The following is a 21,600-nucleotide window of genomic DNA, read 5'->3' on the forward strand; positions in this document are numbered from 1 at the left end:
ATGATACTTGTAGGTAGGGGTGGTAATAGGGGCCTGGCCCGTTGGGCATGCCTGTTTTGCCCGCACTTTTGTGCAGGACGGGTCAAGGTTTTAGGCCCTCACCCTCTAGTGTGACCGCCCCGCCCTATCACGTTTTTTTATGCGAGCATATGCATTAACATAATTTTTGCATTTTTAGGCCTAAAAGGTGTAGTGCTTGTGGGATTAGCCCGCCCCGCCTTCACTTTTTTGCAGGACAAGCCAAGGTTTTAGGCCCGCACCCTCACCTATGACTGTCCCTCCCCACCCCGCTTTTTGTGGGCTTTTACGGGGCAGACCTAAACGGGGCAGGCATGCCCGTTTGCCACCCCTACTTGTAGGGTATCACTCTACTGGTGGTTTTAAGTTGTGTGATGCAGCGAACAGAAAAATCGTGACCAACCAAGACATCGTTTTTGACGAAATCAAGAAACTACAGTAGCCTGTAATCGATTACCAGAAAGTCGTAGCCAGTTACAACAATGAGAATATAGTTCCTGCAGTGATAGTGCATAAGCAGCCCTATTCAAGCCTGGATGGAAGAAAATATGAGGAGATTAATAAGTCAAAGAGGTTTGTCTCCAAGACTCCAAGATTGTGAGCGGTTCCAAGATAACGAGATTAATGATGATGACAATTTTATCCATTTTGCAGTTAGAGCCAAATTCGAACTCGTTAAAATAGAAGAGGCCTGAGTGATCCAAAATGGGGTTGTGCTATAAAGGAGGAGTTGTAATCCATTAATTTCTACATGTCCTATAAGAGACTGCTCATGTACCAATGAAGGTATGCGTTTGAGATTTTGAAGAAGTTTGAAATAAAGCATTGTAATGTTGTCATTACTCCGGCTGAACTGAGACTGCATTTGTCGAGGAATGAGGATGAGCAAGATGTTAATCCAATTCAGTACAGAAGGTTAATTGAATCCTTGCGTTATTTGTGCAATACACGACCGGATTTAGAGTTTAGTGTCGGTATTGTGAATAAATTCATGGAGAGACCAAGGATATCGCATTTGGCAGCAGTCAAGAGGAATCTAAGATGTGTCGAAGGATCCATTGGTTGCATACTTCTTTTTCTTATAATGGACAGAGGAAAAAATGTAACTTAATTGGTTTTACAGATTCCAATTGGTACAGAGATAAAGATGATATAAAGTTTAGATTTGGATACATCTTTATGCTCGATGAAACGTCAATTTCATGGTGTTCGAAGAAGGAACCGGTAGTAGCACTCTCTTCTTGTGAGACCGAGTACATTGTCGCTTAGTTGTGTGTGCCAAACTGTGTTGTTAATGAATCTGTTGAAGGAGCTGGACACCGAAGAGGGAAATGTTGCAACGCTCCTGGTTGATAAGTTTCCGCTATAAACCTTAAGAACCCAATTGCACATGAGAGGAGAAGCATATTGTGACAATGTTTTACTACTTGAGAGAACTTGTTAGTGAAGAAATATTGAGATTGTGATATTGTAGAAATGAATATCAAGTGGCCGATTTACTGATCAAATGAGTGACAATTGAAGTGTTCAAGAGATTGAAGAATAACATGGGCATGGGAGAATTAAAGCACTTGAATTAAGGTGTTGTTTTGTGAAAAATATAATTCAAGTATTGTAATCGATTACTACATTTTGGTAATAGGTTACAGACCGTAGTGTTTTTGGCCTTTGAAACAGCTGTAACCGATTAGTGCGTTTTGATAACCGATTACCACTGTGTTGAAATCATTTTTAAAAACAGCTGTAACCGATTACAGGTTTGATGCAACCATTTACAAACATACAATTTCAATTTTTTTTTAACACTGCTGCATGTTAAGATTGAGGATCAAGCTGTTGAAAGAAAGTCTTACCATCTCAACAATGCACTCATATTTGTAATACTTTTAATTAACCTAGTAAGACAACTTATTAAGCTCAACATGAATGTAACCATTTACCGACTTTATATTTAAGCACTTAACGCTTTGGTGACGTATTTTTCTTTTAGAGAACCACCCTTATTCTCACGGTATACAGTATGAAACAAAGACTTAAAGAATGATATTTATTTGGTGTCCACCTATTTAGCCTTGATTGTTGGAACCGTAAACCAAGACTTTTCATTTATTGCCTCATTCTCATTCACGACCAAAAAGTAAATTTAATTGTCTCTAATTATTTGCATTCTCTTTAACTAAAACCAAATGTACGACTTTTGAACATGCATTGAAAAAAGTTAGTCAACAAACAAGTCTCAACTCTACGTAAACCTTAAACATCCTTTTCTTTGTGATTAGGAACAAACACGAAGATTTATTAGATTAAAACAAGAATCAATCTAGACCAATATTTTGTGTGATTGAACTCTCTCTAAATCAAATGCGCATGATCTTTGGGATGAGACATATTAATGAGGTTGGCTTATAAGGATAATAGTCTAAAAATTGCATGTGGATTCTGGTAAGATGATAGATATTAGACACACAACTACTATCCATTACCATGTGAGAAGATAGGGTACCCCACCCCACCAAGTTGCAAATTTAAGATTTAATTTTATCCATTTCCATCTTTATCAATGGTGTTACTTCCATGTGCATGTCTTTACTTTTTATCCATATAATTTAAACAAGGTCATAAATGAATTATTATTTGTCAATATTTGTGACACAAGAATAATATCAGTTCATATCCAACCAACTTTTTGGTTTTTAGTTGAGTGAAAAATAAAGAAGATATTTCATTTTTATTATAAAAAGTACAAGTAGAATATGTAGATGAATAGAACATGACATTATGGGTTTGTTTTGGCTTTAGGTTACAATACGTTACCCTAATACCCTACCTTAGAAACAGAAAATGTTGATATGGAAGCAATTCATGTACTTGAGAATGAATGTAGGTGTTTGGTTCAGGAGCTTGACAACACAAATATGGGATCAGAAGTTCAGAATGTTGGTTTCAATAAAGAAGAGACAACATTGTCAGTTATATGGACAAATGTGTTTGACTAACTATTTTATTTATAACATAAAACTATTTGAAATCATTTATGATATTTTTTATCAAGTTATTTTTAATTTATAGTAGCATATAACCAATTTCATAATATTTTGTTATTATCGTAGGAATATATTATATGATCTTATATATTTAAATCGATAATCATTATATTTTTAAAATCAATAATTTATAAATATTAACAATTTATTTATGATAATGAATAAATATAAATAAATATTGTTAATAAAAATTAAACCTTATACCACCATGTTGCACTTATATTTAATTCAGAAAACTTATATTAGTTGAGTTGTATAAATCACTCATAATTAGTTGTGTTATGAGCTGGAAGTATTTGTTTATTTAAATGACATTAATAATGTCAATGAAATAGATCTTAATTCTTATAGTGATAAAAGTTAATTTTGAGTAAATTAATTATGTAAAATGATTGTGATTAAAAGTAATTTAAAGTTAAAAATGTTTTACTAATTGAAAAATACTTTAAGAGTAAAAATTAATTTAGCGAATCCAAATATGTTAATGATACATGCATTTTAGTCTGATTGAGTTTGATATCTACATTTCTTTATTGAGTTTTAGTATATATATTTTTTTAACTAATTTATTTTGGGTATTATTTCTTCACTATATAAACACGCACACAACAACACTCAAGTCATCACGTGATTTTTCCAAACACTGTGATAATATCTCTAAATTCATGTGTTAATATTTTTTTAATATTTAATAAAAATTGTTAGAATTTAATAACGGTTGATGAACTCCGTAGTGATACAATAAAACTTTCATGAGTTCAACCCTCAGCGCCCTCAAATATTTCATTTTCTTTATCATAAAGGGACGACTTTTCTTTATTTTTTATTTTTAAATAAAAATAAAAGGGATATCATGACTAAAATAAAAGTGATTCACTACGGTTGTTTTATGCAACCGTTGTGATATATTTTATTTTATTTAATTAAATTTCTTAAATGGATATATTTTGTTTTATTATGCAAATAATATATCATCACGGTTAACAATATTGACAGTGGTTGTATCATTATAAATGTTATTCACTTCTAGCTAGCTTGTCTCTTATGTATCCATTTATCGTTTCTCATTTTTCACTTTGTTCATTGTGTATTTGTCATTTTCGTCAACATCGCCGAGGAAGTTGACAACACCAGCACGATCGTCGACGTCTAAGAGGAAGACTACACCAACACCTTCGTCATCTTCGGAAAGGAAGACAACACCAACATCGTCGTCATCGTCGCGAACGAAGGCAACACCACTAACAACACCAACACAATATTCTCGTTTACTTAGTCATCAAGTTTACGGTACGTAAAATATTTCCCCCATGCATCTACAGTAAACTCCATTTGTCATTGTTGTTGTTTATGTTCTTATTGTTGTTGTTGATGATGATGTTTATTGTTTATGTTGTTGTTGTTGTTGTTTTTGAACATAGATGTCGACATTGTCGAATTCTTCATCTACTAGCAAAGAAACTCATACAAATGATACTCAAACAAAAAGATCACAAAGAGGTGTCATAATGATTCCCCAATTCACACAAGTCTGCAACTCATGTTACAAAATTTCGACCGGTTTTGATTCGTTCTACAGAGTAGTTGATTGTGAACATTACTCTACTTTTAAGAGTTATATTGCGTTCCTAGCACGTAGCAAAGTCAGTATATTGATAGATGATTAAAAACAAGTGTCAGCTGATATCAAAGACAACATATGGATAGACGTTATGGTAATAATTTTAATTTTCATCTATTCGATATCACTTTTTATAATTTATAATACATACTTATTGATTTAAATGTAGTTGTGTTTTGAGTTTATCGTTGACAAAAAGTTGAAAAAAATTGGATCACTTATGTCGGTACTTGTTGGAGGGCTTTTAAGTCACGGCTCACGCTTGACTATATTAGGAAGTCTAAGCTCGGTCTTGATCGTCCATGGATAATATATAGTTTTATATCGAAGAAGCAATGGAAAACGTTTGCGAGGGACCGTCGTTATGAGAACTTCAAAGGTAGAACTAGTCTTATTTATCCGATAATTTTATGCTAATGAGTTATAGATACTAATCATATATATTTTTCACTATGTTAATGTAATACTCCGATTTTCACCTAAGCTTGTTGACGTGTTTTATTGGAAATTCGAAGAAGGCATCTTTTGATTAGTGGATAATTGACTTACTAATCTCATAAGTGGCATGAATAGTAAGCTAATTAACTAAGATGACATGTTGGCTAATGACTTTAAGATGCAAGGCGATATGGTAAATTCTCATAGCATATTTTATAAAGAGTAAGTGTAGAACTTCCTTCCATTTTTATCATTCCCCCACCTTGCAAAATCATAATGAGAAGAAGTAGAGAGAAGAAGGGTGGAGAAATTGGAAGAGGAATAGGAGGTTGTGAGTTCAAGCTCATCATCATGCATGTGCAGGATAATATGAAGATTTTGAGGTTTTGGACTTCAAGAAACCAGTTGGCTTAATCATCAACAACAATTTCAGCTTCTTCACCTTCTCAAAGCCAAAATCTCCATGGATTGAGTTGAGTTCCATTAGTTAGGAACTTGGGGTAGAATTTGGGAACGTAGCATGATTAAGGGTTTAGATTATGATCAATACTTTGCATGTTGATTTGATGGATGAAATATGTGTTCTTTTGATGCTTTTGTATGCCATGGAATGTTAATTTATGATAGAGTTCGGATTTGGATTGTTGGGGAACCTAAAGATGAGTTAGAACACTATTGGAACTTGTTTTATGCAAGAAAAATGTGATTTTTGCTTCTGGTTCAGTAAGCAGTCAATTGTAGGGGTCAAGCAATCGATTGCACGGTGAAAAATTGACATTCTGCACTTCTCGTTCAGTGAGCAATCGATTGCACACCAGTGCAAATCGATTGCACCTGACAGAAAATTATCTCTTTATTGTTTCGACTATAGCTGGAGTTCCGTAACTCAAAATTAGGCGTCGTCGGAGGCACTGGAAAGCTAAAGGAAAGAGCTATGAGATGCTTGAGCTTCCACAAACTTAGAATAATCTTAAATACTAATCAAATCCATGTGAATATCCTTTTACCTTGATTACTAAAAGATAATGCTCGGATAATTGATTCGTTAACCGTTCTAAAGGCCTTGGTGCCCTAGTGTTCCTTTAACTGGGTTGTAGGAATCATAGAATGAGCCGTGATGGAAGTCAAAGCTAGCCACATACACCAAAGATGTTGAGGTCTTAAAGTTTATGAAGCTAAGCATGTGAACCAAAAGGCGAGGAGGTCTTACAACTCGGTGTAATTTGTGTACGTTGATTAACAAAATATGAATATGGTAAGGTGAACCTTAGGATACCTAGACCAAGATATATGAACGGATGTTAGGTTGCTTTTCCCTTTTCCTATCAAGCGACTACCTTCAAAATCCTACAATCTGATGGTGTAGTAAGTATGGGGCGAGGGGTTAGAGATGGATAGTAATTACGAGTATGCATGTTACATATATGTTGGCTATTTCTTGTGAAGAAATTCCAAGGATGCCCATGTGCCACATATATTACAGGCATTCCTCGAGTGTGTGATCTCAGGAATGGGCCGTGCTCCGTAGTTCAGGAGCTATTCTTCGGGGATGAACTCCCGGAGATGTGGGCCACACCTTCTCCTTTTGTCATCTCCTTGAGGGTGAATTTCTATGTGAGATTCGGACCCTGGGATATTGGAGGAGTTGAATCGTGCGATGCGATTCAATGTCGATTCCATGGTTCTCTATAGTCATATGAGTTACTTACCATGTAGATTGAAAAGGTATGTTTTGGGGTCTTGTTTCTAGAGCAGATAGGCAGGTAAACCCAGAAGACCAGACCTTGAGGGTAGCTCCCGACAGAAGGTTGGCAGGTAAACCCGAAAGACCTATTCTGGAGGAAACATGTACCTAATATCTGAACATGTGATATATTCTCAGAGTATCCAATCGGGTGGTTAGTGGACACTCAATCATGGTTCTGCGAGTTGATAGGCCTTCCTGTACTAGATAGTGAGGAAACCTTAGGATCTGAGATGGATCCGTAGATTATGCATATACCTTGTAGAGCTGAGAGGACCCATAAGATAGGGCAACTCACTGAGATTTAGTAATCTCACCCCATTCATCTTATTATTTTTTCAGGTACCGTGCAAGATCGAGTTTTGCTAGATGCTGGGATCAAGAGCTTTTGATCGGATGTCGTGAAGACCGTGCCTGATCCTTTCTTCTGCTGTGTACCTTAATAATTGTGTAGACATATCCATTGTATCCATCTTCGAGATGATTTTGAAATGTATACATCTTATGTTATTATTCCTGACTTTTGTATGTACTCAGTATCAGTTATTAGTATTCTGCTAATATGATTCTGGACACATATTGGTAAGGTATTATAATGTTAATAACGAGTTAAAAGCAACATAGGAATACAAAAAAAGGCAAAAAAAACATGTACCCCCATAGTCTCGTGGGGTTACATGAAACTTGAGAAAATAATCATGCTTGAATAAAATAACAAACGGGAGGTGATCACATCCCATCTCCACCATCAAGACATGAGAAGTGGAAGAGGGCTCGATTAAGACCAAATGGATAGTAAACCTTAGATGTGTCAAGAGTAGTTGCTGGAAAAAAATTTAAGTAGGATTTGTTTTGCTTATGTTATTTGTTATTTTAATGTTTTGGTAACAATATATGTTATGATGCATGTAATGTAGGATACGTTGGTTTAGGCGGCCCGTGAAGACACAATTATTCCAGAACCACGACATGATATACTAGTAGAATCTATCGGAATAGATGAACATTGTGGGCGTGTTTGTGGTGTTGGAGAAGGTGTCGACATGATGTTATACTTTGGTTCATCAAGAAAAAACACCAAAATCCCGGAATTGCATGCACAAAAAGAAAAGATTGATAAATATCATAAGGAGTTAGATGAATAAAGGAAGATGTTAAAAGAGGAGAAGGAAAGACGAAAGAAAGATATGGAAAAATTAGAAAAGTTATAAGAGTTATATTCGGTATGTGTTTTATTTGAGATGCTAATGTTTTATCGGAAATGTATGATATATATTGTGCTTATTGTGTTTTATGTTCTACTTAAATATTATGATGTAGAGAATAAGTGGAAGCATCCAACGACGTACAAATGAAGATGATCATTATGATGATGGTGATGATGATCATTTTCCAAAAAGAAGTGTTGAACGACGTGCTAGCACCAAAGGAAGTAATTGTTCAGCACCTACCCCTCTCCAGATAACTACAATGGGTTATTGGATCTTTCCACAAATGAAATCGCCATGTTATAAATTTGTGTTGCTGAGAGCAATGACCTACAATGTCTAATGCCAGAACATTGTCCAACTGTAGAACTATTTTATTATGATCCTAAAGATGTAAGGGATTTTCTCATTGGAAATATGTCGCTGGACATATGGATATTACAAGTTTGGTGCACGTAAGTATATAATTGATATGCCTGTTATTATAGTATATTATCATTTTTCTATTTCCTCCCTTAACTTTTTAATTTTGTTAGAAGGGGATTTACGCACCTCCACAACGCTCTTTCCTTTTTTTTTTTAGAAAGGTCTCAGGTGTTGGTATCTCTCCGGTGAGGGCTTCTCTTTTCCTCTGGTCCTTCAAGGTATTTCATATAAGATAACAACTTGCCTCGCTGAATGAGTTACTCGATTTCCTTATTTAATTAGTGGCAGTCTTTAGTATGGTGGCCCTTCATTTGGTGGTAGGTGCACGAGGAGCCTTCATTTTTTCCCATTACTGCTCCGACCAGTCGTGGTCGGGAAGGTATTGGTAGTAGTTCGAGATGCGACGCTTCACGTAATATAGCCTCCCATTTGGTGTTGAACAGCATGTATACCTCTGGAGCATTTTCATGTGGCCTCCGGTTGGGTCTAGCGACTGGTTGATCTCGTGTTGAGTATCTATGATGCTGTTTTTTGGGTCTTGATCCTTCTTGTCGGGCTGCAGCTCTTTCCTTGGCATCCCGATATCGATTTTCCATGTTACTTTCCTCACCCTAAATGTACCAGAGATATGTTAAACTGGCAAGCCCTTAAGCCATTCTGGAATGCTCCCACGAACATCTCCTGTATTGGGTGAGAAAAGTTTATGGTTTCCTCGTTAATGAATTCCATGTATTCACTGAGAGACTCGGACAAGCCTTGTCGTATGTTGAACAGGCTGGTGGTGGACACCTTCCGGTGCTTGCTGGATGCAAAATGATGCACCATCTTCTTGGTTAAGTCTTGGTAACCAGTAATTGAACACCTCAGTAAGCTCATGTACCAGCGCAGAGCAATATCTTTGAATGTCCCGACCATGAGCTTACACTTCAAGGAATCGGAGGTGCCGGCCAGTTCCATTTGATTGTTAATAGAGATGATGTGCTCCTGAGGATTGCTCTTGCCGTTGAAAGATGCCAAAAGTGGTGGTTTAAAGTTTTCCGGTACCACGTCGTCCCAAATGGCTTCAGCCAACGACTGGGGATCTAAAAGCTCCTCTTCCGTGTCCCTGTCAGAATAGCTTAGAGAATGTAGGGTCTGGACGGTGTCTTGCAGAGTCTCGTTCTGTTGACGTAGAGTCTTTACGACGCCCTACAAGTGCGCCATGTCAGGCGAAAGATCTTGCTCGCTCTAGCTGAGTGGCGATCTGGACATTGCTGAGAGAATAATATGTGCAGCCTGTGAAATTTTTACCTAGGTCCTATGTTGGGCGCCAAATGTTCTTGATAAACACCTTTGGATAGTTCTCACGAAGCAAGCCACACAGGACTACAATTGTTTTGTATGTTTGAGAGTATTGAGTGTTATGTGGTTAAAGAACGTCTTGTCTTTTTCTCCATGGGAGACTTTCCCTTTTATAGTTGGCTCTTTACCTCCATATTCATGAAGTGACCACCCTTCACCTGCCATTTTTAAAGTCTCTATAATGTCCGTCGTCACAATTGATGAGAGTGTTACACTCATTCTCCATTTGCGTAACTCCTATGCAGCCTTTAAGTTATCATAACCGTCGCGTCGATCTGATACCTCGGGCACCCGACAAGATGTGTATCCCTTCATGCCGACCTTGTTCCTCGACTCCGGGTTGGGGAATGTAACACCCGAGGCCGAAGAGGGCTCAGGGTTGTTGCAGCGCATGTAACACTCCTGGCCGAAGATGGCGATGAGTGGTTGCCACATCGGAATATGAGGGATCCTGTGCATGGAAGGGACTGCATGGTTGGAGGAAAGCCTATAAGAATTGATGGGTACTACCTATACCAACAAGATGCATCTTCTTTTCGGTAGCCCGTTCCATAAGAACTCCATAGTTAAGCGTGCTTGGCTTGGAGAAATTCTTGGATGTGTGACCTTCTGGGAAGTTTCCCACAAAGTGTGTGAGTGAGGATAAATCATACTGAAAAGACCCGTGTTGGTTTGTGGGGTTAGTCGATAATCTCGAAAGCATTTTGGGATGTTACAGGGAGCCCCCTTTCACCCGATGTCATCGCCCGGTCCCGAGTAATAGTTACATTCGACCTCTTGCACATATACATTGCACATATACATCATCCTCTTGCTTCCATGGGTATTCTTCGTACGAATACTAAGTCGGCTTTGGGAATCTTTAGAGTGTACAGACATTATGGACGAAAATAAACACATGGGGGTCTCATCAAAACACTCAGGCGGCGGGAGGGGCCGTAACTCGTGACTATCATGACAATGCTTCATAGAACCTTTTCAAACTTATTCATCCTTCCATGAGGTTTCTAGAGGTGTATATAATGCACTATACATCATAAAATGAAACTCATCTCTTTCAAATTATTTTTACACAATTCAAACATTATTTTTACAAGTTTTCATCCTATTCAAGTTTTTGAAACTTTGCATGATTTCACATATCATAAAAAGTCTCAATACATAAACACTCAAGTGATATTAGTTTGAATTGTCATACCATATAGACATGCAAAACAATTTTCCATCTAGTAGTTTCTATTTCAACAGATCTAATGAAGGAAAGAGAATTATGATAGCGGTGCAAGAGAGAAAATTTAACGGGTGATTTTGGAATGTGGAGATTACTAGGATTCATTATTGTTCAATTGTTTGATTACAAATAATAACTTTAAAATAAATAAAAAGAAAATTTGTTTCTAATAACATAATATCAATTAAATTCTTACCTCATTACAACCACAACTTAATGTTTTTTCACAAAATTTAACCGAAAAGAACAGCTTAACTAAGAATGATTTGATTAACATGTAAGATTTATTAAATAAAGGACTAAAACAAAACCTTAAATTAAGTTAAGGGGTCAAAAATATATTAAACCTATACAATACATTGTATCACACACAATCACTTTGATCAATTTCTTCTCTATCAATTATTCTTATAAATAATAGTTCTTCTTCTTATCATCACTCATATCCTCCTCTGGTTAATCAATCATCTTTGTCAGCAAAATGAATTTATAATTATGTTGAAAAATTAATCAAGAAGTTGCTGAAAAGTGCTATGAATATGATCTCTACGATATGTAGTGGCTATATGCATGCTGCACACATACAATGATCACAACCAATCCTAGCTCTTAATTTAACATTGGACCATTTAAGTATCAATTATGTGTCAGGTTCGACATGCCCACAAATCAACAGACAATACTTTAATTTCGTTGCAAAGTTGAATGAGTTTTCTTAAGCAAGCAATTTGCTATTGCCCCCACTTTTCCTGTTCTCATGCCTAAGGACTTAGGACGTATCATGTCATGTCACTTTTGTTTTTTTCTTTTCCTTTTATTTCTCTTTTTTGGATTCCTAAGATTATGAAGCAAGCAACTTCCATCTTTATTGTCTTTTTCTTAATTATTCCTAACTGCCATACTTGAGTATACAAGAAGTACCAACGACCATGGTATCATATTTAAGCACTATTGATCAGAAAATGGGGCCACACAATCTGGAATGCTAGTAAAGAGTGGATGAGAATTTGTGGTAGGGACATGTTGCATATTTAATCATTCAACCTACTGCCATATCTATGTTCATCTTCTTGCTAAGCTCACATATATAATTATTTCATGTGTGTGGTGTTCATAGGCATAGTTAATTCAGAACTTATGCATACTTAATTTTTCAAATGCTAATAAAATATTGTACTTTTGAATATTTAAGGCTATCCTTTGTAAAATGTATATAATATTGTACTTTTTCATATTTGAATCATCTGGTTATCAGATTTTATTATTGGGTTATTTACCATTTATATTCATTTATCGAATTCCATGGGATTGGACATGATAAAATATATTAAGAGTCACACATTGATAAATGTATATGTGATCCAAAGATATGTTTATAATTGAGAGTAATTTTTATGGTACGATTCAATTTTTTAACTTTGTGTTAGAATTTAAGACTATGTTTAGATCGATGAAATAAGATAAATTTATGTTCATTTGTTTGAATTGATAAATTTATGTTCATTTCAAGAATACATCTCATCACCAACCTTTCACTTTTGTACCTTTAAGATAAATTGTTAGTAGTATGATAGTTATTCTATGTTTAAATTTCCTTTAAAATGATGGCTCAACTCCATAAAACAACACTTTTTTGAAGGAAAAAAATACAAAATTGGTGAAATTAGAGTCAAATTCATGCCCTTGTGTAAAAAGAAAACTTAATCTTTACCACTTTACAGTATAAAGTTGAGGTGTGTTATGGGTAGAGCTGTCAAATAGGTTGGTCCGTTCCAGTCCGCTTCGGTTTGGTGGATCAATATGTTTAAACGGGTTGGCTTGACCCATCCTAATTGCTTAATGGGCTACATAAAATGAGTTCAACTCATTTTTCTAAGGCCCGTGCGGCCTGATGGGCCAGTCCGGCCCTTATTTCAATATTATAGTTTTAATTTTATAAAAAGAGATGTAATGAATAATGCAACACAACATAAATAGAGAGTCATCATAAACGTATATAAGTGATGCTTAAAATATTTATCCACAAATATATATATATATATATATATATATATATATATACCACAAAATCATCCATGTAAAAGTATAAAGTAACTTAATATTATCACCGATACTTATCAAATTTTCTCTTCACCTCACAACCATTTCCTTTATCACATAATCTTGAAAATATATCTTTATTCTCTTTAACTTTTCTTTATCATATAAAAACACATTTATGCAATCATATTTTATCTCAATATTTTTTCCTCAAAATTTAATAAATTTTTTTTTTAATGGGTCAGTCCAAAGCCCGCTTGGCCCGACCATGAAAACACGGGTCCGATGGACTGACCCAATAAGACATGGTCATGTTTTTTTAAAAAACATTTTACGACTCGATCCGCAATGATGGATCGATTTTAACAACTCTAGTTATGGCTCCCTCTGCCCTTATATCTATATAAACACATTAATATGTTAAAATGTAAAAATCATTAATTTAAGCCCTGCTGACCCTAATTAGTCCCAGAAACTTAAGCCCTGCTGACCTTAATTAATCTCAGTAAACCCAATCTACATATAACTAAAAAGAGTTCCAAATGTAATTTGATAAGATTGCATTCATATATGCATTGTGGTTATAATACTGTGGAGTTGGACTTTTAAAGGTACAATTTGCCAGGATTTCTTAATACACTTTTATGGGATGAACCAAATCTCTGAAAACTTCAATTTGTCATTTAAAGATATATTCATACGCACTATAAAATAATTTAGAAAAATTATTTCGGAAATGCATTTTTAAAAATATTCTAAAGATGTGAGAATAGGTGTTTCGAATATGCATATCTGAAACACTAGACAGAATGGTAGCCAAAAACAAAGATTTGTTTATGGTATTTTTTTAAAAAAAACATCAATGCCGATGCATAATAAACACAAATTTAATACGTAATTCAGTTAAAACGGTAATAAACACGCAAACAAAAAATGATACGAATATAACAATGAATTGTTCATAAATACCGAAAAATAATACATAAATTTTTCAAAAATTATGGAATGTAAAATAATTACATCAATAAAAAAAATACTCTACTGCGTATACCTAACCCTCAAGTCCATGAAAAGATAGAATGAAGGGTTCTCCCAAAATATAAATTTAAACCAATTCGGATATGCAACTCTGGAAACCCTCTGAACTAGAGCTGTCAAAATGAGCCGAAGCCCATGGGCCGACCCATTTGGCCCGAAAAATTTTAGGGCCTGGGCCTCATTTTTCGAGCCCATTTACATCCGGGCCTTTTTTAGCCCGGCCCTAAAAAATCCTAAAAAATATGGGCCGGCCCGTATGGGCCATGGGTAGCCCACCGGCCCAAAAAAATTAAATATTTTTAATATAACTAAAATTTATTCTTTCCTAATTATAATTATTATAAAAATTTATAACATTTTCTTGTTATAATTATCATAAAATTATAATTGTCATGAATATTTATAATTTAAAATTTGTTGGAACAAGTTATTTAATTATTTGTGCTACATTATATAATTTGTGATGTATTTTGGATAGTTTAAATTAAGTTAATGTGTTGTTTTACATTTTAATTATTAACTTATATGGATTATTTAGAAATTATAATTTTGGATATAAAATTTAATATATATATATATATATATATATATATATATATATATATATATATATATATATATATATATATATATATATATATATATATATGTATTCTTGCATGCAATTATATGGTTACTTACAAAAATAAGGAGAAATTTTTAATTTTTTATATTAATGGGCCCGTTTAGGGCCGAAGCCCATTTAGGGCCGGGTAGCCCACAGCCCATATAGGGCCGGGCCGGGCCTGGGTAGTAAAATTAGAGTCCATTTTAAAATGGGTTTTTTGGGCCCAGCCCTAAAAAGCCTGAAGCCCATATGGGCCGGATAGCCCATATTGACAGCTCTACTCTGAACATAAATTATGGGATTAATTCGAAGATGCACATGCAAAACCCTCCTTATCTCAACAAAAAGGTTATTTCGGACATGCATATCTGAATACCCCTTTAAACATATAATTTGGTGAATTCGAATATGCATATCCCAATGTTGTGGTATTTTTGAGTTTTCGCCAAGGATCTCTAAAAAGGCATACAGGTATTTTTTTTTTTAAAAATCCCCTTTGCCTGTTTATTTGGGCCTGTGCCACATCTCTAAGACCAAGCATATGAATTCTAAACCCCAATTTACACTGGTTTCTATTTCCACCCCATATGCACCATCAGTTTCATAAAGTTTGGAAGAAATTCACTAGTTAGGTCTTTTACTACTAAAAATAGTGGCACCTATAATATTTAGAATTACACATCCTTAATCTCTGACATTATTTACAATTTTTGAACTTTTTTTTTTACTTCTTTAACCAAATACAACATCCATTCCTTTGCTCTCTTTTACACAAGAATAATAATAGCTGACATCATTTCATGCTCTAAGGATATAGAAAATATCATTGAAAACAATATATACTCATGATGTCTGGCATAACAATCATAAAAAGAAAGAATTTATCTGCACTACCAAGTATGAATCATATACACAAGTTGTTCAATGTCGTCCCTTCAAGAAATGTTACATGTGTATCGGTCTATCTATCCCCGGCAAAGTTGCGAACAAAGTTGTTGCATTTCAGAAGAGCTAGTACTTGACAGAGGATAAATGTCACTTCTCCCATTGCTCATGCATGTGATGTTAACTTGATTTCCGATTTCCATCGTCTGCATAGAATATTGTATCAAAAACAATTTAAATATTTTGAATTGAACAAAATAGTACTTTTTCTTCGCATACAAGTCACCTAATTAACTCTACTAGCTTATAGCTCTAGCAACTAGGAAATAGAATAGAATAAATTGATGGGTGATACACAATAAATGAGTACTCACCTCACAATAAAGCTTAGGTTCTTGACAACTCCATTTTGAGGTTGGAACACAACTTAAAAAATGACACCACGAGCAACGTTCGTTCAAGTTAACACCTTGAAAGAGCAAAACACACCCCCCGATCAATCTGTCAAAATTATCCAAAACTATATTAAATAGTAGTATTTTATAAGCAAATAACATTAATTCAATCTCCGAGCAAATTTTTTGCAACGAAGAGTATCAAAGTTCTAATCCTACCAAAATACGTACTCATTGGTATTAATGCAATCATATCGCTAAGAAAATAAAATGGATATACGCAAAAGAAAGAAAGAAAACTAAAGAGAACATACGCTGCAGCAAGTATTACGAAAGACAAAACCCAAAGTGCATATTGATAAGATTTGTGTTTATGTTTTACAGAAGGCCCAAATCCAGCGGGAGATCTTTTCTGGCTAATCCATTTAAACTGTGGGCGAATAAGAAGGACAAATCCAAGAAGAAACCCGGAACCGAATCCTCCAAGATGAGCGTAATTGTCCACATGTGGAAGAATTCCAACAGCTAAATTGATTAGGACAATGACTATTAGAGTCAACAATGCAGCCAACTGAAAAACAACACAAGACAAAATCGAAAGAAATTAAACGACTGCGGCGCAAAGACAAAACATATCATTTATCAGGAAGCACTGTTGAAATTGAATTGTACATGTGTGATGGTTCTTTCACCTTATTGGCATATATTGTCCAATTTATCAAAATCTCGGAGAGCATTCCTCCAAGTAAGCCGAACAATGCACCAGAAGCGCCAACTGAGATACCCGATTGTATGAATAGAGCAGACAGCAAAGTCCCTCCAAAACCAGATACCACATACAGAATCCCAATTCTAACTGCAGAAAAACATGCAACGTAGAAATTACAATCTACAACTGAGATAGGACTAAAATGAAACTTCTTCCATAACATCTTTGTAACAAAACAATGAATATACACAAATATACTTGAGCATTGTTGGTCACTATAGATATAAATCATATAATAATATACTTGAACAATACAAGGATAATTACCAGAACCATACCAAATCCAAATTCTTGTTCAAGCCGAACTCCAATAAAAACAAGACTTAACATGTTAGCAAGTACATGGATAGCTCCACCATGCAACCATATACAAGAGAGAAGGCGCCAAACTTGGTGTTCGACAACCACTTTATCTACTACTAGAGCACCCATCTTCGCTAATCTGAAAATGTTAGTAAATAACTTTCAGCATCACATCTCAAAAATCTCCAAATTAGATATATCTACCTACAAGAAACTTTAGTACTATCCGCTAGCTATTGCAAAAACATCATTTCCATTGAAAGCTCTCAATTATACAAATTTCAGAAATTTCAATTATACATGACTTAATTAATAGTATGTCGTTTTCTACGAAGTACCAACGCAGACACCAGACACGGCACTTACACCTCCGATAATAATTTCAAAAAGTGAATTAATTGAATTTAATCACATATGTCGGAGTCCTGACAGACACCAAACATTGCTGTAATCTGAAGTGTCGGTGCTACAGAGATAATATCAAGTAGAATGAGATGAAAACTCACGTAGTGGCAGAAGGACCAAAGAGGGGATTTTCTTTGAGGGGCTGAAAGGAGAATCTTCCAAGGAAAGAACCAACACATGAACCATTAAAGGAATTCTTAGGACAATCATTAACATACATGGTAACAATAAACAGAACAATGTTAGCAAACACAAAGGTTGGAACCAACCATGGGAACCATCGATCAAACAGCCTGAAATCACGATCATGAATGGCAGGAGGATTTGACGGTTGAGACCCACGTCCATGACCATTATGGACGGCGGAATCGTCACGGTGGGAATGAATGTTAACCTCGACGTTACCACCATGTGGGTCCCTACCTCCTCCCATTATGATGTGACCCTTTTACCCTTTTTGGCAGAGATTTCAGGTTTCTAACACATTTTGGTAAAAAGGATTGAAAATGAATTTTTATCTCCGTGTATATAGATTTGGAAACGGGTTTGAATAAGTTGAGAAAACAAGACCCAGCAAAGTTAGGAATTGGTTTGTTTTTGCATGTGTGTTTAATGTTGTTTGTTTGTCGTAGGGTCTGTTTGGTTTTGACAGGAATTGTTTACCTTCCCACGCCACCTAATTAACTCAACACACTATTTCTATTTTATTTTTATACGCCTTCTTTATAAGGTAGTAAAAGAATAATTTATTATTATATAACAAAAATAAAGCACTTTTTTAAGTCACTATTACAAACACACAAAAAAACCTTCAAATTTTATTCACTACTATTAACAAAATTACTGTTTGATGTTATAATTTTTAATCTATCATTTATCTAATTCAAAAATATTTAATACGGATAGTTGAACAAATTTAAAAACTATATATATTTACATTTTATATGAAATTTAATAAATTATAGGGTAATTAAAGAAATTATATGGTCCTTTTTGCATCATAAAACGTTCATTGTTATCGAATATAAACAATAAACATTCATTCAAGCAATGTTAAAAGAAATCTTCTAGACTGAGAAGTTGTATTTCCTGTTAGAATGAGTCGCGTATTATTGTTTGGTGACAGAAAGGAAAAACCAGAAAATAGATCAAAGTAAGTCACACTTTCAGCTAAACCAAAATAAATTAATCATGGATATTTTCCAATGGTTATAAACTTGGGTTATTGAATAAGATGCCTCCTACAAAACTCAAAAACGCAGACTATGAAGATTCTAGCAACCAAACTTGTTGTATATTGAACTACAATGTCTATCGAGTTTTTGCCAAACTGAAAGACATACATGAGTTATTATCATTTATCTTTTTATGTTGTCATCAGAAGATATACTAGGCCTTTTAAGTATTCAACAATCTCAGATCCACCAAGCTTTGAACTTCCATATACTCTATCAACAAATGTGATTGGAACCTGCACACATGTGAAACTAAGGTAAGTTACAAAGTGAATAATGAACAAAGTGTAAGCTTGAACAGGGTAATTTCACTAAGAACTCTAAGCCATCTACTCTACAAGTATTTGAGAAAGAAATGAGGATTTAACAAACACTATAGAGAAAAAGAAAAGCTAAACCATCAAGTATTCAAATGCTCTCCTGATATATATGCATAAATAGATTTAAATACGGAGTGAATAATTATCATTTCAGACGGTCTACAAAGCACAGGAGAGTATGAGTATGACTGTCATTCAAATTGCCAATGTTAATATCAAACACATCCTTCGGATTAATAATATGTCATACAAAACTGAATTTATCAGCAACGGGGTCAGTAATTTGAAAAAATAGGGAGAAAGTAAAGCCACGGCTACAGCTACAGCTTATGTTCAACATATGGATACTAGAATGGCTGCATGAAAATGCATGTTGATTGCATCAACAGACTAGCACATACATGTGATCAATAATAATTGACTCAAGGCAATTTCCTGGGTCAACCGAAGTCACAGGATTAGGGGTGTATGTGCATTGGCAAAACATTTCTAGATTCCACCAGCAGGCATTTGTAAGCTGTAGCCAATAATAACTCATACAGTATTAAAAATGGTGTTCCAACATTCAATTTACAATTTTATGAATAAAAGGTATTACACGTTATAAATCAAAAAAAGAAAAAGAAAAAAACACCAGGTATATCAACTTATGTACTATTATAAATGGAGGCCCATATAGTGATGATCAATGCTACAGCCAAGTTCATGAGCTTATGAAATCAAAATAAAAACCAAGTTCGCATAAAGAATAACCGTAAGTTCCCGAATTAAGCAATTGCACCTCTTCAATATGGTACCCTTTTCTAGATGCCCGTACTATCATCTCCATTTGAAAGACGTATCCCTTACTAACGCAGCAACTAATGATATCTTCGAGCGCTGATTTCCTATAAAGTCTACAACGAACAACAATACATCAATCTCTAACCAGTAAACATGGGAACAACAACACTATCCAAACTGTTTAATATCCACTATCGAGCTCTATACCGAAAAGACCCTGTCAAATCTGACACACCGGGCCATAAAAGTGTTTGTGCAAGAACATTAGCTCCTCTGCTTGTTAGTTTCCGCATAAGATTCCATCCATGCACACCACCATCTTTAACATAACGAGTCCCAGTGACTATATCAGCACTAGTTTCCAACTGCTTTCTGAAAAAACAATAAGAGTTAAATTGTGGCAAATAACAATAAAAACAAAGACACTATTGAAAGCTTTTCTTACCTAATGAAGCCAGGCAAATATTTTGGCTGCAGAACAACTAGACAGGTCAGAAAAAAGAATAATGAAATAAAAACACAATGCTGCAACTTACAAATTCTCAACTAAAAATCTCAAAGTCCATCCAAGTCTTGTTAATTTTTTATTCCTTTTCAAATTCAACCTTTATCCATAACCGCAACCTATTGTCAACAAGTGAACTGAATAACTTACATGGTGTGATAGATCAGCATCCATAATGACAACAAAATTTCCAGACGCATGCTTCAAGCCATGAATATAAGCCGTTCCTGCAAAATAATCACATCAAATGCCAGTTTTTATCAAAGACCAATTACTAAAACTATCAGGTACATACCTAAACCCATCTTCTTAGGTCTGGCTCTCAACAACTGTAACCACAAGAATAAGCATGGTTACTCTAAACAATACAAAAGGAGCGAGATAAATCTCAAAAACCATAATAGGTCACAAATTACTAGTCGCTAATTTACACATGAAAATTCAAATAGTGAATGCAAATGCTTACAATCCGATCTTCTCCATAGACCTGCTGCAGTTGTTTTACAACATCTTGAGTACCATCAGGACTTCCATCATCCACAACAATAACTTCAAAATCAACATCTCTATAAGACCAATAAAAAGAAGTTTAGTCAATGTTGTAAAGTAGTGCTATAGTGTAACAGAATTCGAACAAATCACTATTGTTCTGTGTATGCTATTTACTGCAAAATGTCATCAAAAAACCTGCTATAACAATGCGAAATTCGAGCAAACCGAAATTTGTTTCGTAATGATTGACATAATATAAGATTTGCATTATACACTAAATTAGGGTTAACATAGAAGAGAAAGATTGAAGAGATGTAGAAATTACGAAAGGTGCTTGAATATAAGGTAAAGAATGAGACTGATGTTGAGTCGTTCATTATAGGTAGGAACAATTATACTGTATTTGTTTTTCTGATTCTGATTCTGATGCTGCTCATCCATTCTAATCTGAAATTGGAACAAATCATATCAATTAATGGTGACATTTTAGCGCGCAATAGCGGAATCGTATGAGAAAGAGTAAAATAGTAAGAAATGGAAAAATGGACGGAGTTTCTCACTGTTTATGGTAGTCGGCGACCGATTTCGATGGTGGTTTCCGGCGAGTTGAGTTCACCGATACTCTGATTTGTTTCTTTCTGATAGATACAACGCAGGGGTGAAGTAGCTTGAGTTTTTTTTTGTGGAGTTGTTGCTTTTACTTGCTTCAGAAAATGTATTGAGCTCTAGAAATGTAATATGAAAACTTCTTT

General features: G+C 34.8%; 2 protein-coding genes across 3 annotated transcripts; both read right to left on the bottom strand.

Annotated features, from left to right (window-relative positions):
* Positions 1 to 15,570: 15,570 nt before the first annotated feature.
* LOC131653948 (RHOMBOID-like protein 1) lies at positions 15,571 to 18,191 on the bottom strand. The gene is made up of 6 exons (XM_058924297.1): positions 17,615 to 18,191; positions 17,084 to 17,247; positions 16,729 to 16,892; positions 16,351 to 16,607; positions 16,016 to 16,142; positions 15,571 to 15,847 (listed from the first exon to the last, which is right to left on the bottom strand). Exons 1-6 carry the CDS (start codon positions 17,944 to 17,946, stop codon positions 15,722 to 15,724), a joined length of 1,170 nt encoding a protein of 389 aa, XP_058780280.1. The 5' UTR covers positions 17,947 to 18,191; the 3' UTR covers positions 15,571 to 15,721.
* Positions 18,192 to 18,677: 486 nt separating this feature from the next.
* Positions 18,678 to 21,578, bottom strand: LOC131653950 (dolichol-phosphate mannosyltransferase subunit 1). Of its 2 annotated transcripts, none has more exons than XM_058924301.1 (9): positions 21,409 to 21,578; positions 21,174 to 21,295; positions 20,823 to 20,922; positions 20,652 to 20,685; positions 20,507 to 20,583; positions 20,297 to 20,322; positions 20,059 to 20,223; positions 19,822 to 19,964; positions 18,678 to 18,984 (listed from the first exon to the last, which is right to left on the bottom strand). In XM_058924301.1, the coding sequence occupies exons 2-9, from the start codon at positions 21,287 to 21,289 to the stop codon at positions 18,965 to 18,967; spliced, it is 681 nt and encodes a 226-aa protein (XP_058780284.1). In that variant the 5' UTR covers positions 21,290 to 21,295; positions 21,409 to 21,578; the 3' UTR covers positions 18,678 to 18,964. The 2 variants fall into 2 exon arrangements, with proteins under 2 accessions (XP_058780284.1, XP_058780283.1); XM_058924300.1 differs by having other exon boundaries at positions 19,850 to 19,964; positions 21,409 to 21,566.
* Positions 21,579 to 21,600: the final 22 nt, after the last annotated feature.

Source organism: Vicia villosa, linkage group LG2 (assembly GCF_029867415.1).
Source record: "Vicia villosa cultivar HV-30 ecotype Madison, WI linkage group LG2, Vvil1.0, whole genome shotgun sequence".
Lineage (NCBI taxonomy): Eukaryota > Viridiplantae > Streptophyta > Magnoliopsida > Fabales > Fabaceae > Vicia > Vicia villosa.

What these genes read in the sequence shown, in the direction of transcription:
- LOC131653948 (XM_058924297.1), bottom strand. Translation starts at nt 17,946, where the DNA reads ATGGGAGGAGGTAGGGACCCACATGGTGGTAACGTCGAGGTTAACATT. An exon ending in TTTGGTCCTTCTGCCACTAC is followed by an intron (nt 17,248 to 17,614) that starts GTGAGTTTTCAT and finishes TAACATTTTCAG; the next exon opens with ATTAGCGAAGATGGGTGCTC. An exon ending in AACCTAAGCTTTATTGTGAG is followed by an intron (nt 15,848 to 16,015) that starts GTGAGTACTCAT and finishes TATTCTATGCAG; the next exon opens with ACGATGGAAATCGGAAATCA.
- LOC131653950 (XM_058924300.1), bottom strand. Translation starts at nt 21,289, where the DNA reads ATGGATGAGCAGCATCAGAATCAGAATCAGAAAAACAAATACAGTATA. An exon ending in CTTATATTCAAGCACCTTTC is followed by an intron (nt 20,923 to 21,173) that starts GTAATTTCTACA and finishes TTGGTCTTATAG; the next exon opens with AGATGTTGATTTTGAAGTTA. An exon ending in AAGGGTACCATATTGAAGAG is followed by an intron (nt 18,985 to 19,849) that starts GTGCAATTGCTT and finishes ACATGTGTGCAG; the next exon opens with GTTCCAATCACATTTGTTGA.